This window comes from Sesamum indicum, linkage group LG1 (assembly GCF_000512975.1).
Source record: "Sesamum indicum cultivar Zhongzhi No. 13 linkage group LG1, S_indicum_v1.0, whole genome shotgun sequence".
In the NCBI taxonomy this organism is placed as follows: Eukaryota; Viridiplantae; Streptophyta; class Magnoliopsida; order Lamiales; family Pedaliaceae; genus Sesamum; species Sesamum indicum.
In genome coordinates this window covers 3,842,001-3,856,541 of record NC_026145.1, presented here as the reverse complement: position 1 = coordinate 3,856,541, position 14,541 = coordinate 3,842,001, and the positions used below count along the sequence as shown (strand labels likewise).

At 40.6% G+C, this 14,541-nt stretch overlaps 1 protein-coding gene across 1 annotated transcript; it reads left to right on the top strand.

The window, feature by feature from the left end:
• LOC105156858 lies at positions 10,642–11,097 on the top strand. The gene has a single exon (XM_011073103.1). It carries the CDS (start codon positions 10,642–10,644, stop codon positions 11,095–11,097), a length of 456 nt encoding a protein of 151 aa, XP_011071405.1.

Below are 14,541 nucleotides of genomic sequence, written 5' to 3'. Positions count from 1 at the left end.
ATGCAGTTTGTACCTAGAGCCGTTTGCAAGCTTCCCCAGAAATGAGAAGTAAATCGAGGATCTCTATCAGAAACTATGCTTCCCCAGAAATGAGAAGTAAATCGAGGATCTCTATCAGAAACTATAGAGGTAGGAATGCCATGTAATCACACAATCTCTGAAACATATAGTTCGGCGAGCTTATCCAAGGAATCATTTTGATGGATTGGCAAGAAATGTGCAGATTTAGTCAATCTGTCAACAATCACCCAAATAGCATCATGTCTTCTGAACGTACGTGGTAACCCAATGACAAAATCCATAGTAATCTTTTCGCACTTCCATTCAGGTATAGTCAAAGGATGAAGTTTACCAGCTGGTGCTTGGTGTTCTGCTTTTACCTGCTGACAAGTTAAACATTTCGCTACGAACTCTGCCACATTTTTCTTCATTATTGGCCACCAGTAATAGGGTCTCAAATCCCGATACATCTTAGTACTGCCAAGATGCATAGCATACAGTGCGTAATGCGCCTCGTGCATAATTTCCATTCTCAATTCCTCTACGTTCGGCATGCATATACGTTTTCTATTGAACAATGTGCCATCTTCTTGGATTATAAATTGATCGCTCTTTCCTTTTTGCACCTTAGCTTTCATCCTCTATAGATATGGATCTCTAGCCTGTGCATCTTTAATTTTATCCTTGAGGTAGGGCTTCACTTGTATCGTAGCCAGTAGAATATCACCACCAATGCTAAAATGTACATCCATAGCTCTGAGGGCAGTCAAATACTCCATGTTATAGCAGATCATACCCGCAAGTTGGTCCACTGTCTCTCTACTCAAAGCATCTGCGACAATGTTTGCCTTCCCGGGATGATAGTCAATGGTGCAATTATAATCTTTCAAAAGCTCCATCCACCTTCTTTGCCTCAAATTCAATTCTTTCTGTGTTGGGATATACTTTAGACTTTTGTGATCTGTAAATATTTGAAACGTCTCCCCGTATAAGTAATGCCTCCAGATCTTCAATGCATGTACTATGGCTGCTAACTCCAGATCATGGGTTGGATAGTTTATCTCATGTGGCCTCAACTGCCTCGAGGCATAAGCTATAACTCTCCCATGCTGCATCAAAACACACCCAAGTCCTTGTTGTGAAGCGTCAGTAAATACCACATATCCTCCATCCCCAGACGGCAAAGCAAGGATAGGTGCTGAAGTGAGTCTCTTCTTCAACTCCTCAAAACTCTGAGCACATTTGTCATTCCAATTAAATGGTGCATTCTTCTTCAACAAGTTCGTCAGAGGTTTTGCGATTATAGAGAAGTCCTTTACAAATCTTCTATAATAACCAGCCAATCCCAGAAAACTCCGGATCTCCGACACATTTTTAGGTGGCTCCCATTCTAAAATAGCCTTAACTTTTGCTGGATCAGGTTGTACCCCTTCTTTGGAAACAACATGCCCCAAAAAAGCAATTTCCTCCACCAAAACTCACATTTGTTGAATTTACCGTACAACTGTTTCTCTCTCAGAATCTGTAAAATTGTCCGTAAATGTTGTTCATGTTCCTCGGGACTACTCGAATATATCAAAATATCATCAATAAACACAATCACAAATTGATCAAGGAATGGTTGTAACGTCTTGTTCATCAAAGCCATTAAAGCTGCAGGGGCATTCGTCAATCCAAATGGCATAACGACAAATTCATAGTGGCCATACCTGGTCCTGAAAGCTGTCTTTGGGATCGACTCTTCCTCAATCCGTAGTTGTCAATATCCTGACCTCAAATCAATTTTAGAGAACACAGTGGCACCCTTTAGCTGATCAAGCAGATCGTCAATCCGTGGCAGAGGATACTTGTTCTTGATAGTGATTCGGTTCAGCTGTCTATAATCGACACATAATCTCATACTCCCATCCTTCTTCTTTACAAACAGTACTGGTGCTCCCCACGGTGAAATACTAGGTAGGATGAACCCTTTATCCAATAGCTCTTCTAACTGCTTCTTCAATTCTTTCAATTCTGACGGAGCCATTCTATATGGTGCAATTGAAATAGGTGCCGCCCCAGGAATAGTATCTATTTCAAAGTCTACTTCTCGATAAGGTGGTAGTCCAAGTAATTCATCAGGAAAAACATCAGGAAATTCCCTCACCACTGGAACGTCTAATACACTCGGACTAACTTTCATAGTATCGTGCACACTAGCTAGGTACGCCTCACACCCTTCTTTAATTAGATTAAAAGCGGTCACAGCAGAAATTAAGTAGTTAGGTATCACTTTTCTTTCCCCCACTATAATCGTCTTCATCTGCTCATTGACTTCAACCATCACCTCTTTTGTTTGACAATCCACTAAAGTATGATTACTAGATAACCAGTCCATCCCCAGAATGACATCAAATTCCCTAAGGTCTATTACAACCAAATCTGCATATAAAGTAACACCCTCCACCACTATTGGACAAGATCTCACCACCATATTCACTAATACAAACCCACCAGCAGGCATAGACACATGTAAATCCAAATGGTTCTATCTTAGCATGTACATGAGATGCAAAATCATGTGATATAAATGAACAAGTAGATCCTGGATCAATCAATACATGTGCACTAAAATCGCAAATAGAGAAGGAACCAGTGATAACCTCAGGTGCCGTAGGAGCTTGTTCTTTTGTGATTGCATACACCCTGGCTTGTGGTTGAGGCTGACTACTTTGTCCTGTTGACGTCATAGAAAGATTCCCGCTACCTCGACCACCTCTACTTCGTCCTCTGCTTGTTCCTGCCCGTTGTGAGTTTTCCCACATATTGCTAAACTCTGAAGTCTGAGGTCTTCTAGAATTATCCCTCCATGTAGGACAGTCCCTGATAATGTGTCCTGGTTGATGGCAACGATAACATACAATTGGTTGAACTCCCCAACATTCACCAGTATGTCTCCTACCGCAGTTAACACAAGAGGGAATAGATCTTCCACTGAACGATCTGGCTGGACCTGGTCTTGCTCCAGCTCTAACCGAAGTAGGCCCGCATCTACTCGAAAATACTGAAGAAGACCTGCTAGTTTGACCCACTCCTCGGCCTCTGAACCAACCTCTCTGCGGACCAGAGCCCCTAAAAGAAAATGCACCACTCTGTCTCGCTGTAGGATTCAGGTTACCTGTCAATTTCTTTCGTTTAGCTTCAGTAGAACTCCTTTCAATTGACGTCTCTTCTGCCCTTAGTGCCGCTTCCAGCAGTGCACCATAACTCGGAGGTTTGATTGCTATTTTCTCCCGAATCTCAAGTCTCAACCCCCTTTCAAATCTGTCTCTTCTCAATTCATCAGTACTCACTTCTTCTGGGGCATATTTTGACAATCTCACAAATTGTAGTTCAGATTCAGCAACAAATAACTCATTCTGCTTTAATTCCAGGAATTCAACTTTTTTATGGTTTCTGCAGACTGGTGGAGTATATTTTTCAGCAAATTCTTTCAAAAAGTCATTCCAAGTCAAAGTGGTTGGTCGGTTACTGCTCCCTGGGACTGTTTCCCACCAATCTAAGGCATCTTTGTCCAGTAAGGACACTACATACCTCAAGTTTTGCTCAGAAGTACACTCGAATCTGTTCAACACCCTTTCCGTGTTCCTCAGCCATTCCTCTGCTGTGGCAGGGTCAGTTGTACCGGCAAATACCTTCGCCCCCTGTCTCCTCACTATTTCATAATTTTTATCAATAACTGCATCATGTGGTTGTGATTATGGCGGTGGAGCCATCCTCTGCATCATTTCCATAAACTGTTACATAAAAGGGTTTATTTCTGGTTGTGGGGCATTTCTATTTTGGGATTCTAACCCCTGATGTTCTGATCCTGAATCATGACCCTGCACAGACTCTATTGACTCAGTTGGGCCAGCAGTGTTTTCTCTTGACACTTCCATCCTATATAAAATACACATATGTGAGTAGATTCCTAACATATACACCTTACGTATAAATAACATTTCATCTACTATTCCAAGGAAATCTAATCCTTGCTCTGATACCACCTAATGTAGCACCCCCTTCGCTACAAGAGCTATATTTACCCTAAACGTCATAGTTATAGTAATCCCTGTGTTCATATATATACATTTGCACATAATCATCTAATCAATTTGCATACGTAATCACAACGTCATAACGACATAGTCAACCCACAACATCATATATATACAAATCAAACACCACAGTTGATCGCTACGCCTATGTACTCTTTATACAAACAAAATTAGATTTGTACTCTAGCTGACAAGATGAGAAAATAGCATACTGGCCCGACCTGTCTGAGTATAGTGCGTGCGTAGACCTATTCTTCAACATTCAGAGACCTCAAAGTCTACTCCTGAAAGAAAATGTCAACAAAAGGATGAGCCTGCCACTCAGTAAGTAAATAATCAGCCCTGTCTATATATGTATATCAAACACAACCCAAACAGGACAAGTAGGCAACATGCATGGGTTACAGTCAATTTAACTCCAACATAATCAATTGTAGTACACCACAGAGCTATCTCACAATAAAATAATCAATTAAACTTTCTTTTTCCTAGTTTGCTTACCAGAAGGTGATATCGTGTTTTTCTCGTCAACTCAATCTCACCGTAAATTAAATTTAAGTGAATCCCCTTGACAGCCGGCTCATTAATCTCATTTCGCATCATAGCTCTTTTATTTCGCATCATAGCTCTCTTCACATCACATCTTTTTCATATCGCATCAAAGCTGTTTTCATTTCATTTCTTTCTTATATCGTATCAAAGCTCTTTTCATTTCATTTCGCCTTACAGGCTTTTCAACACATCAAGGGGTATTCACGCCACAATTATAATCAATTTCCACCACTCCCTCATTTTCACATATCACCATTCTTATAAGCAACTAGTAACGTAAAATAATATATCAACATATTCTCAGTTTCAAACATCCACAATACATCAAACAACAAACATAATATTCCAACGTATTTCCTCATTTCACGTACACAATACCGTCAATCAAATCAAATCATTCATCACTCATATACCTTAAGACAAATCAATGGCAGCATGAACCACAAATTTATATAACAGTAATAGCACAAATAAAGGGGACATATATAGATAATACTAATTATTCACTTACCTCAACCTCACAACGTTTCTTCCTACTCAATTGCTAATTGTCAGTCCTTTCACCTCACCCCATATCCTATAATGAGTTATACCACATACAATTAATATATCAAGAATATCGTAATTTCTTTTAAATACAATATTAAATATTATTCGTACAATTTCTACTAATTCTTTAATATTCCACTTCTATCGAAGTACAAATCTTCGTTTTTCCTCTTTATTAACATACCATTTATTAAATATAATTTTCGAAATATTTCTACGGATTTCTTATCACTTTCTCGCTGTTATATAATTTAATTAAATAACAATATGTAGAATTGCGTATTTAGTTAACAATTCCGATAGAATTATATAAATTGGCCATAGCAACATTCAAATCGAATAAATTTAATAATCTAATTAACCAACGATATCATTTTTATATTCGATTTGATATTTAATTTGACACTATTTTAAATAGCCAGACTCGTAAAATATTCCGGTTAAATGGTACATCACTCAATATTTAAATAGTGCATCACTTAGTATAAACAACATTTAGTAAATGGACTAATTAAATAATATAATTATATAAATTAAATAAAATTATAATTATAATTTCATACCTCTGTTTTCTGTCGAAGGAAGAAATTGCAACTTAAAATGTGTGTGTGTATAATTGTGCATGTGTGTGTGAATGTATGTGTACTATTAATAATAAAACAGAAAGAAAGAAAAGAATGAGAGAGTGAGGCGGTGGGGTGGTGGCCCCCACCTCCCACTCTCCACTTTCTCTCTCCTGCTATATGTATATATATATACATATTATGTTTTTTTTATATTTATAATATTATTATTATTTTTTTTATTTAATTAAACTTTTCTCAAAATACGATTTACGTCCTTCCTAATTTTCTTAATTAATATAAATTATCCCAAAATATTATAACGAACTCCAATTTAATTCATTCAAGTGTTATTATATTTCAATTATGACCCATAATTTATTTACTAATTAACTAAATTTTATAAAAATTTATCAATTAATCCCCCAATTATAGATTATTATTTTTGGGGCGTCACACTGATTCACCCTCTCAGTTTGACCATCACTTTGGGGATGGTAGGCTTAGGACATGTCTAGGGAGACTCCTGACAAAGTAAACAACTCCTTCCAAAATCTACTTGTGAAAATTCTATCTCTGTCTATGACTATGCTAACAGGTAGACCATGCAATTTATAGATGTGATCAAAGAATAACTTAGCAACTGTAGTGGCATTGTAAGGGTGCTTGAGTGCTATGAAGTGAGAGTACTTGGTCAGCCTGTCAACTACCACCAAGATTGAATCCTTACCTTCAGAATTTGGGAGCCCTTCAATAAAATCCATAGAGATGCAGGACCAAGTTTGGTTTGGAATAGGTAAGGATTGCAACAGACCTGGATAAGGTAGGTTCTCATGCTTTGCCCTCTAACATACTTCACATTCCTTAACCCAAGTTTCAATGTCACTCCTCATGGTAGGCCAATAGAAGAGGGATTTAACCCTCTGATGGGTTCTATTAATACCAGAATGTCCACCTACTGCAGCATCATGCAAGGACTTGATAACCTTCTCTCTTACTCCTCCATGGCTCCCAACACAGATTCTATTCCCTTTTCTGAGTATCCCTGTTTCAAGGTTATAATCAAGATATGAAGAGGAATCCACTACCCTTGCTTGAAGGATGGTTTGGAATAAGGTGTTCCCCTCATAACTGTTTTGTACTTCTTGCATCCAAACTGGAATTTGGGTAGTGACGGCCTCCAAGCTAACTTCATTGTTGGTTGATGTTATCCTTGAAAGAGCATCAGCAGCAGGTCCTTCCCTGTTTTATACTGCACCTCATAGCTGAGACCAAGCAATTTTGTTACCCTTTTTGTTGCATCACTGAATCAATCCTCTGATCCAATATATACTTGAGACTCCTCTGATCAGTCTTGATAACAAAGTGATTTCCCTGGAGATAATGCTTCCATTTTGTGATGGCCATCAACAAGGCCAGGAACTCCTTCTCATAAATGGACAGCCCCAAATTCCTTGGAGCAAGGGCCTTGCTAAGGTAAGCTATAGGATGACCATGTTGCATAAGTACTGCCCCTATGCCACTGCCACATGCATCGGTCTCTACTATGAAGGGCTGGGAGAAGTCTGGCATAGCTAAAACAGGTGATGTGGTTATAACCTTCTTTAGCTGATTGAAAGCTGTTTCTGCCTCTTCATTCCATTTAAAGGCATCTTTCTTCAGCAAGGCAGTTAATGGCTTACTGATAACCCCATAGTTCCTGATGAACATCCTGTAATATCCTGTGAGCCCAAAAAATCCCTTGAGTACCTTGACAGATGTAGGTATAGGCCAGCTGATCATACTTTCTATTTTCTGAGGGTCAGTAGCAACACCCTCCAATGATATAATGTGGCCTAGATACTCCACCTTCAGTTGAGAAAAGGAACATTTGCTCCTTTTAGCATAGAGTTGGTATTCTTACAACAAGTCCATAACCTCACTTATGTGTCTCAAATGCTCCTCCCATGTCTTACTATAGATGAGGATATCGTCAAAAAATACCAGGACAAACTTTCTAAGGTAAGGCTCAAAGATATTGTTCATGAAGGCCTGAAAAGTAGATGGTGCATTACACAATCCAAAAGGTATAACCATGAACTCATAGTGCCCACTATGAGTAATGAAGCTAGTTTTGGGAATGTCCTCCCTCTTCATCCTTATTTGGAAATAGCCAGATCTCAAATCAATTTTAGTGAAGTACTTAGAGCCATGCAATTCATCAAAAAGTTCATCAGTTACAGGTATAGGGAAATTATGCTTAACTGTGAGTTGGTTGAGATACCTGTAATCCACACATAGCCTCCACCCACCATCTTTCTTTTTGACCAGTAACACTGGGGAGGCAAAGGAACTCTGACTTGGTCTAATAATCCCATTGCTGAGCATTTTCTTAACAATCCTCTCAATTTCTGACTTCTGCCCATAAGCATATCTATAGGGATGTTGCTTCCTTGGGATAGCTTCAGGTATCAACTCAATAGCATGCTCAATGCTTCTCTCAGGTGGCAAGGACTTGGGTTCTGCAAACACTCCCTCATATAACTGCAAGAGTTTAAGTATCTCAGGGGCCTCCTCTTCAGGTTTAACACTCTTGCTGCTCCTTATCACTGGTGTCACCTTCCTCAACTGCTGTGTCAAGGAATATGTGGCCAATGTTCTAGTCAATGTCTCTTGAGGTAATATCTTAATAACCAGCTTTTGGTAAGGCAATGAGATAGAGATTCTAAATCTGTGGAAATCTAGTTCAATGGGGTTGTAGATGCCCAACCAGTCACAACCAAGTACCAAATCATAACCTCCTAACTTCAGCAATCTCACAGGGTGAGTAAAAGTATGTCCCTGCATCACCCACTTGAACCCAACACACATTAGGTCACTGATAATTCTACTCCCATCTACAACTCTCACTGTCATAGGCACAGTGCTCTCTAATTTGAGGTCAAGGATCCCAGCAATCTTCTCATCTAAGAAACAGTGAGTGCTTCCAGAGTCAACCAAAATGAGGATGTCTTTATCCTTCACCTTCCCACAAATCTTCAGAGTCTTGCAGCAGGTGCTCCCTCTCATTGCATGTAATGACACTGATACATCCTCCTCCTCATTCCCTTCCTTGACTGTCAGAGTCTCAGTTTGCCCCTCCTTGTCCTCTCATTTGCGCTCCTCGTCATTTAAAAGCATATACACTTGCTTATATTTGCACCTATGTCCAGGGACATATGGTTCATCACAACGGTAGCATAGATTCTTCTCTCTCTTTGCTCTCACTTCAGCTTCTGTCAAGAATCTTTTTGGGTAGTCAAGATTCTTTGGAGGTGGATTTCTGGTCTGAGGCCTGAATGGGGGCTTTGGAGCAGGGTTTTTATGTGTTTGGTGGGCTCTTTTGATGATGACATTCACAGTGCACTCTTGCTTCCTAGCCAAGACTACTGCCTGATTCAATGAGGTGGGGTCACAAGTTGATATGAATGACTTCACTTCCTCCTTCAACCCGCTAATAAATTTCATCATAGAGAAATCCTCATCAAGATTCCTGTTATAAATGAGCATCTGCTCCCTGAGCTCCTCAAATCTTTCCAAGTAGGTATCTACAGTAGTTACATGTTGTAGCTTATTTAAATCAATTGTCACTTTTTCTCTGTCCAGACTTCCAAATCTTGCCAATACATTCATCACAAACTCATACCAAGTGTGGGCATCTCTCCTCTCTACATACCCTTGAAACCAGAGTTCTGCCTTACCCTGCATATAGATTGATGCCATTGCAACCTTCTGATCTTCAGGAATGTGGATTACCTGAAAATATATGGTACACCTCCTGACCCATCCTCTAGCATTTTCCCAATCAAAATAGGAAAACTCCAATTTATTTAGAGCACTATGATTACCATAGCTGCTTTGTGTTTATGCCTCATGCCTGGGAGCATTACTAGCTTAATTTCTGAGTTGTGCACTGCAACTTGTGATGAGGATCCTTTCTCCACTGATGCTGTTAGGCCTTCTCCCAAGATAGACTTGTTCCTATTGTAATGTTGCAGCTGCTCTACCACACTCTGCAACTGCTGCTGCATAGCTAGGACAGTGGCTTGTAAATTTTCTTGTGTCTCCATCATTTGATCCATCCTGCTATGTAGCTCATCTTCAGATACTTGTCTTCTTGCCCTTTCATCCATGACAAGTATATCAGTCTTCTTCTGGGCTTCTTGCTGTTCTTTTAAACGAGTTCCATCAGCCATTTATGTTTTGTATAGTTTGTTTTAGGTCCAAGGATAGAGTGGCTCTGAGGCCAAATGTAACGACCAAGCGTAAAACTCAAAAAATTTGCAGAAATGGAGATGGGGAAGTTCAGAGAGAACACAGAGATGAGAAGGAAAAGAAACTTGTAATTTCATTCATAATGCTCATTTCTTGAACAATTCTTACATTTGCACGAAATGAGGGACAAAATTCAACAAAACAAAAGCTGAAAATACATTTAAGAATTGCAGACAAAAGAACATTGCCATTGTCCTTGATCTTCTCCCATTGGTGCTCTTCTTCTTCACAAGGACACAAAACGTAGAGCCGTTGTTTTCTTCTCTGTCAGGCGTGCTTCTCAGCCTGACATGTGGCCTCCTTTGATTTGTCAATTCGCGCCACTTTCAGACAAAAATCCCCAAATCGCATTTGCCCTAATCTTCCTCAAACGACGACGTTTCCATCTAAGGCAATACAATTTTGCCCCAATTTAATCCCATCTTCAATCGAACGGTCATCTTTAAATCCCGAGATCGGACGGTCACCTTCAAAAGTCGCGTTTCCAACGGCTAACGCGATAGTATTCTATTCAATAAATCCCATGAAGCGAGAACGAAAGGGCCGATGCCTTATCGAAATTTGGGGCCCTTCTGACAGGAATAAAAAATCGAAAGATTACAATGATGGTTAGAGAACGACCATCGATCTCGAATATTGTGTTAGTCGCTACAGTAGATCCACAATGCATATGGAAAGAAGAAATAATGAATTATTTGAAGGAGGGGATCCTACCAGATGACCCTGTGAAAGCACGAAGAACAAGGTTCAAAGCTCCGAGATTTACTCTGATCGAATCCCAATTGTACAAAAGGACGATAGATGGCTCCCTGCTGAAATGTTTAGATGAAGATCAAGCTAATTATGTTCTTAAAGAAATTCATGAGGGAAGCTGTGGCAACCATTCAGGGGCGAGGTCGCTCGCACAGAAGATAATGAGACAAGGGTACTCCTGGACAATACTACTGAAGGATGCCAAGGAGTTCATTCATAAGTGTGAAAATTACCAAAGATATGCTTCCCAGATACATGCGCCCGCGGAACCAATGAAGCCAGTTCAGATCGTCTGCCCATTCGACTAGTGGGGCTTCGATATATTAGGGCCACTACCCCCAGCACGAGCATAGAAAAAGTTCATTATTGTGGCAGTCGAGTATTTTTCGAAGTGGGTAGAAGCGGAGGCTGTGGTAAAAATCTCCAAAAAGAAAATGATCAATTTTATCAGAAAAAACATAATATGCAGGTTTGGAATTCCGAGAGTTTTGATATTGACAACGGAACATAATTCCAAGGGCGACAAATCACAGCATGGTTGAAAGAATTAAAGATTCAACAGAACTTCACAGCAATAGGCCACCCCCGGACGAACGGACATACTGAGGTGACAAACAAAACCATCCTCCAACATCTGAAATCAAGTTTGGTATCGAAAAAAGGATGGGACGATAAACTACCTGGAGTATTGTGGGCTTATAGAAGGACCCCGCGGTCGACTACAGGTGAGACCCCTTTTTGTCTAATATATGGTTCTGAAGCTATAATTCCTGCAGAAATTGGGGAGAAATCACAAAGGATTAAAGGCTACGACCCAACAACCATTGAGGAACAAAGGATCCTCGACCTCAAGGTGGTGGAAGAGAAGAGAGATGTTGCCTATGCAAAAATGATACATCACAAAGGCATGATGCTACGCAACCACAACAAAAGACGAAAACTCCGACCTTCACAAGTAACCAATTTGGTCTTGAAAAAAGTTGAGGTCTCAAAACATGTGGGGAAGCTTGACCTAGGATGGGAAGGACCGTATAAGGTGATCGAGATCATGGGACAGGGGACATACAAGCTTCAAGATATGCATGAACGAGATTTGCCCCGACGATGGAACATCCAGAACCTCAAAAAATTCTACGCTTAAAGCAGACGCCTGAGAAAGACTAAATATGAGAGAACCCCGTTGTATCTGAGAAAGATCATGTCGATGTTATACTATGTGAAACAAATAAAAAACGATCTGTGAAAGATCCACTGAAGTTCTATGTATTCGTCTCGATCATGAATAAGAATCTGAGAAAGATCGTTCAAATTAAATCTCATCAAGATATATTCTGTTTTATCTTTTTGAATCTGAGAAAGATCCTAAGATATCATGTACGATCAACAAAACTTAGATCTGTGAAAGATCATGGCTAACTGTTCGAAATCTGAGAAAGATCTCGAGATATCAAGCACGATCAATAAGTCATGTATTTATGAAAGATCATGTCCAGTTGTTCGAGATCCGAAAAAGATCTTAAGAATCCACGCACGATTAGTAAATTTTAGATCTATGAAAGATAACATAATCTACGAAGAAGTATCTGAAAAGATTATGCAATCTGACCGAATCAACAGTTTCATAGATCGACAATTTGAGATACCAACCAACAAAATGTTCAAGCATACTGCATTGAAGGACAAATGGTTACATCTAAAAACAACCAAACTCAATGGTCTTCAAGGTCATCCAAAAGTGCTGCGAACTCATCCTCAACTTCTGGTGGGATTTCTTCCTCAGGAAAAGGTTGGAGATTCGCATCAAGGCCAGGATCTAATCGGGAGGCGTCAAAATCAGGCGCGAACTCAAGGGTAGTCACTTGGGCCTTACACCTGTCAAAGCCTTGCATTAAATAATCCGCCGGTTTCATCTCCACTGCTGACTCGAACGCGGGAGCTTTTAAGAAATCACGAGCACCTTGAAGACGCACCACGAAAATGAGATTCACGAACTCTTCAGACTTGAGAAAATCTTCGCATCCCTCGATCGCCCCAGCAATTTTCCCTGCAGCATGACCGGCCTGGAAGTCGACCTCCTTTCCAGCAGTCGTGGCCTTAGCCACCTCAGAGGCCATCATTTCCTCTAAATCTCTGATGCAAGCCTCCAATGCCGATCGTTGTCTCTCTCAGTCCTCCTTTACACTTGAAATTTCTGAAATCCTGTTTCTCAGCTCCCGATTTCTACGTTCCGCCATGATCTGATTCTGTCGGAAGCCTAAGCACTTAAGGGATAGGCCATGAATAAAGTTGGCCGCCTAAAAAGATCCAAGTTAGAATTTGGAAGAGATCGAAACGAGCTTAAAATCATGAAATTACCTATATGAGGGAATGAGCTTAAAACCATGAAATTACCTGTATGAGGGAATGAGCACAATGTTCCTCAATCCGAGTAACGACGTCTGCAGAAGAGCAGCTTGATCGCAAGGCAGACAACTTGCATCATACAATTCCCAAGAATCTTGACCAGATTGAGTCTTGAAAACAGTTCTATTCGGAGATATCTTCCAGTCCGGAGTTAACTTCTCGCCCTCCAGTCGAGCCGCCTGATGATGGGGATTGCGAAGGTCCTTGCGAGCTGATCTCCAACACTTTGACACCCCTCGGAGCAGTTCTATGTTCTTCTCCTCTTCGACACTAGCCTCTTCAGACTGCTGATCAAGACCAACTGATCGAGATCAAACCTGTCTATCATACCTCACGGGAGACTTGAATGCTGCTTACGTTTCCTTAATGCTTCGCTAGGGAATCCCTCGTTGACAGGAGATCGTTCTCGCGACCTCTCACCCTTAGCACCCAAAAATCTCTGGGACCTTGTATCCTCGCTTCCCACATCGATTGTTACGAGAGCCCGGGGAGGAAATACCTCAGGAGTCGCTAAAGCAGTCAGTTCAGGTTGGGTGGAGCCTATCGAAGGTTGAGGTTGAGGTTGAGGTTGAATAACCTGAGCTACTTGAGCTGCAGCCGCAGCTCCAGCTTGAGCGGCCCTTATCCGTTGAGTAATTCGAGCTTGAATGACCATATCGTCTGCATAAAGGAGTCCAAGTCAAAAGTTTTTAAGTAGAAAGAAAATACAGCGATAAACGAAGAAAGGATTCACCTAAGGAACCCTCAACTTGGAGGGGTGCTGGAGTTAGATGCGCAAGGAAGAGTATCTCCTCTACCAGAATCCTCTTCGGGTCATACCGGTAGGAGGTAAGGCTACTAATTTGATCTCCTTCCAGCCCCCCTCCCTTAATTACTGGCTTTGGCTTGTCTACGCTCCAATTTAACCAAGAGGGCCATTCACGACCCGGAGGTGGTCGAACAAAGATAAACTTCTTCTTCTAAGGACCAACGTTAGATGTCAAGGTGTCAAGATATCTACAGTCATTCCGAGCAGACAAATAAAAGAAACCCCTATCCCTAAACCTTTTGGAGGTTGTAAAAGAATATAACGACCAGAAGTTATCGAAATTTGGCTCAAAACGATGGACTCTCATGATGATGATGAAAAGAATAATATGGCGGATGGAATTGGGCGAAAACTGCATAAGGCACAGGCCTAAACGACTAAGGATTTGGGCTACATATGGAGCTAGAGGAAAACGTAACCCAGCCTCAAAATGATGGATGGAAAAGGCACAAAAACCAGGAGGAGGTCGATGCATGCAATCAAACAAACTAGGTATAATGACCTCATAGCTACTGGGAATAAAGAATTTGTCCTTTATGTT

What these genes read in the sequence shown, in the direction of transcription:
- LOC105156858 (XM_011073103.1), top strand. Translation starts at nt 10,642, where the DNA reads ATGGTTAGAGAACGACCATCGATCTCGAATATTGTGTTAGTCGCTACA.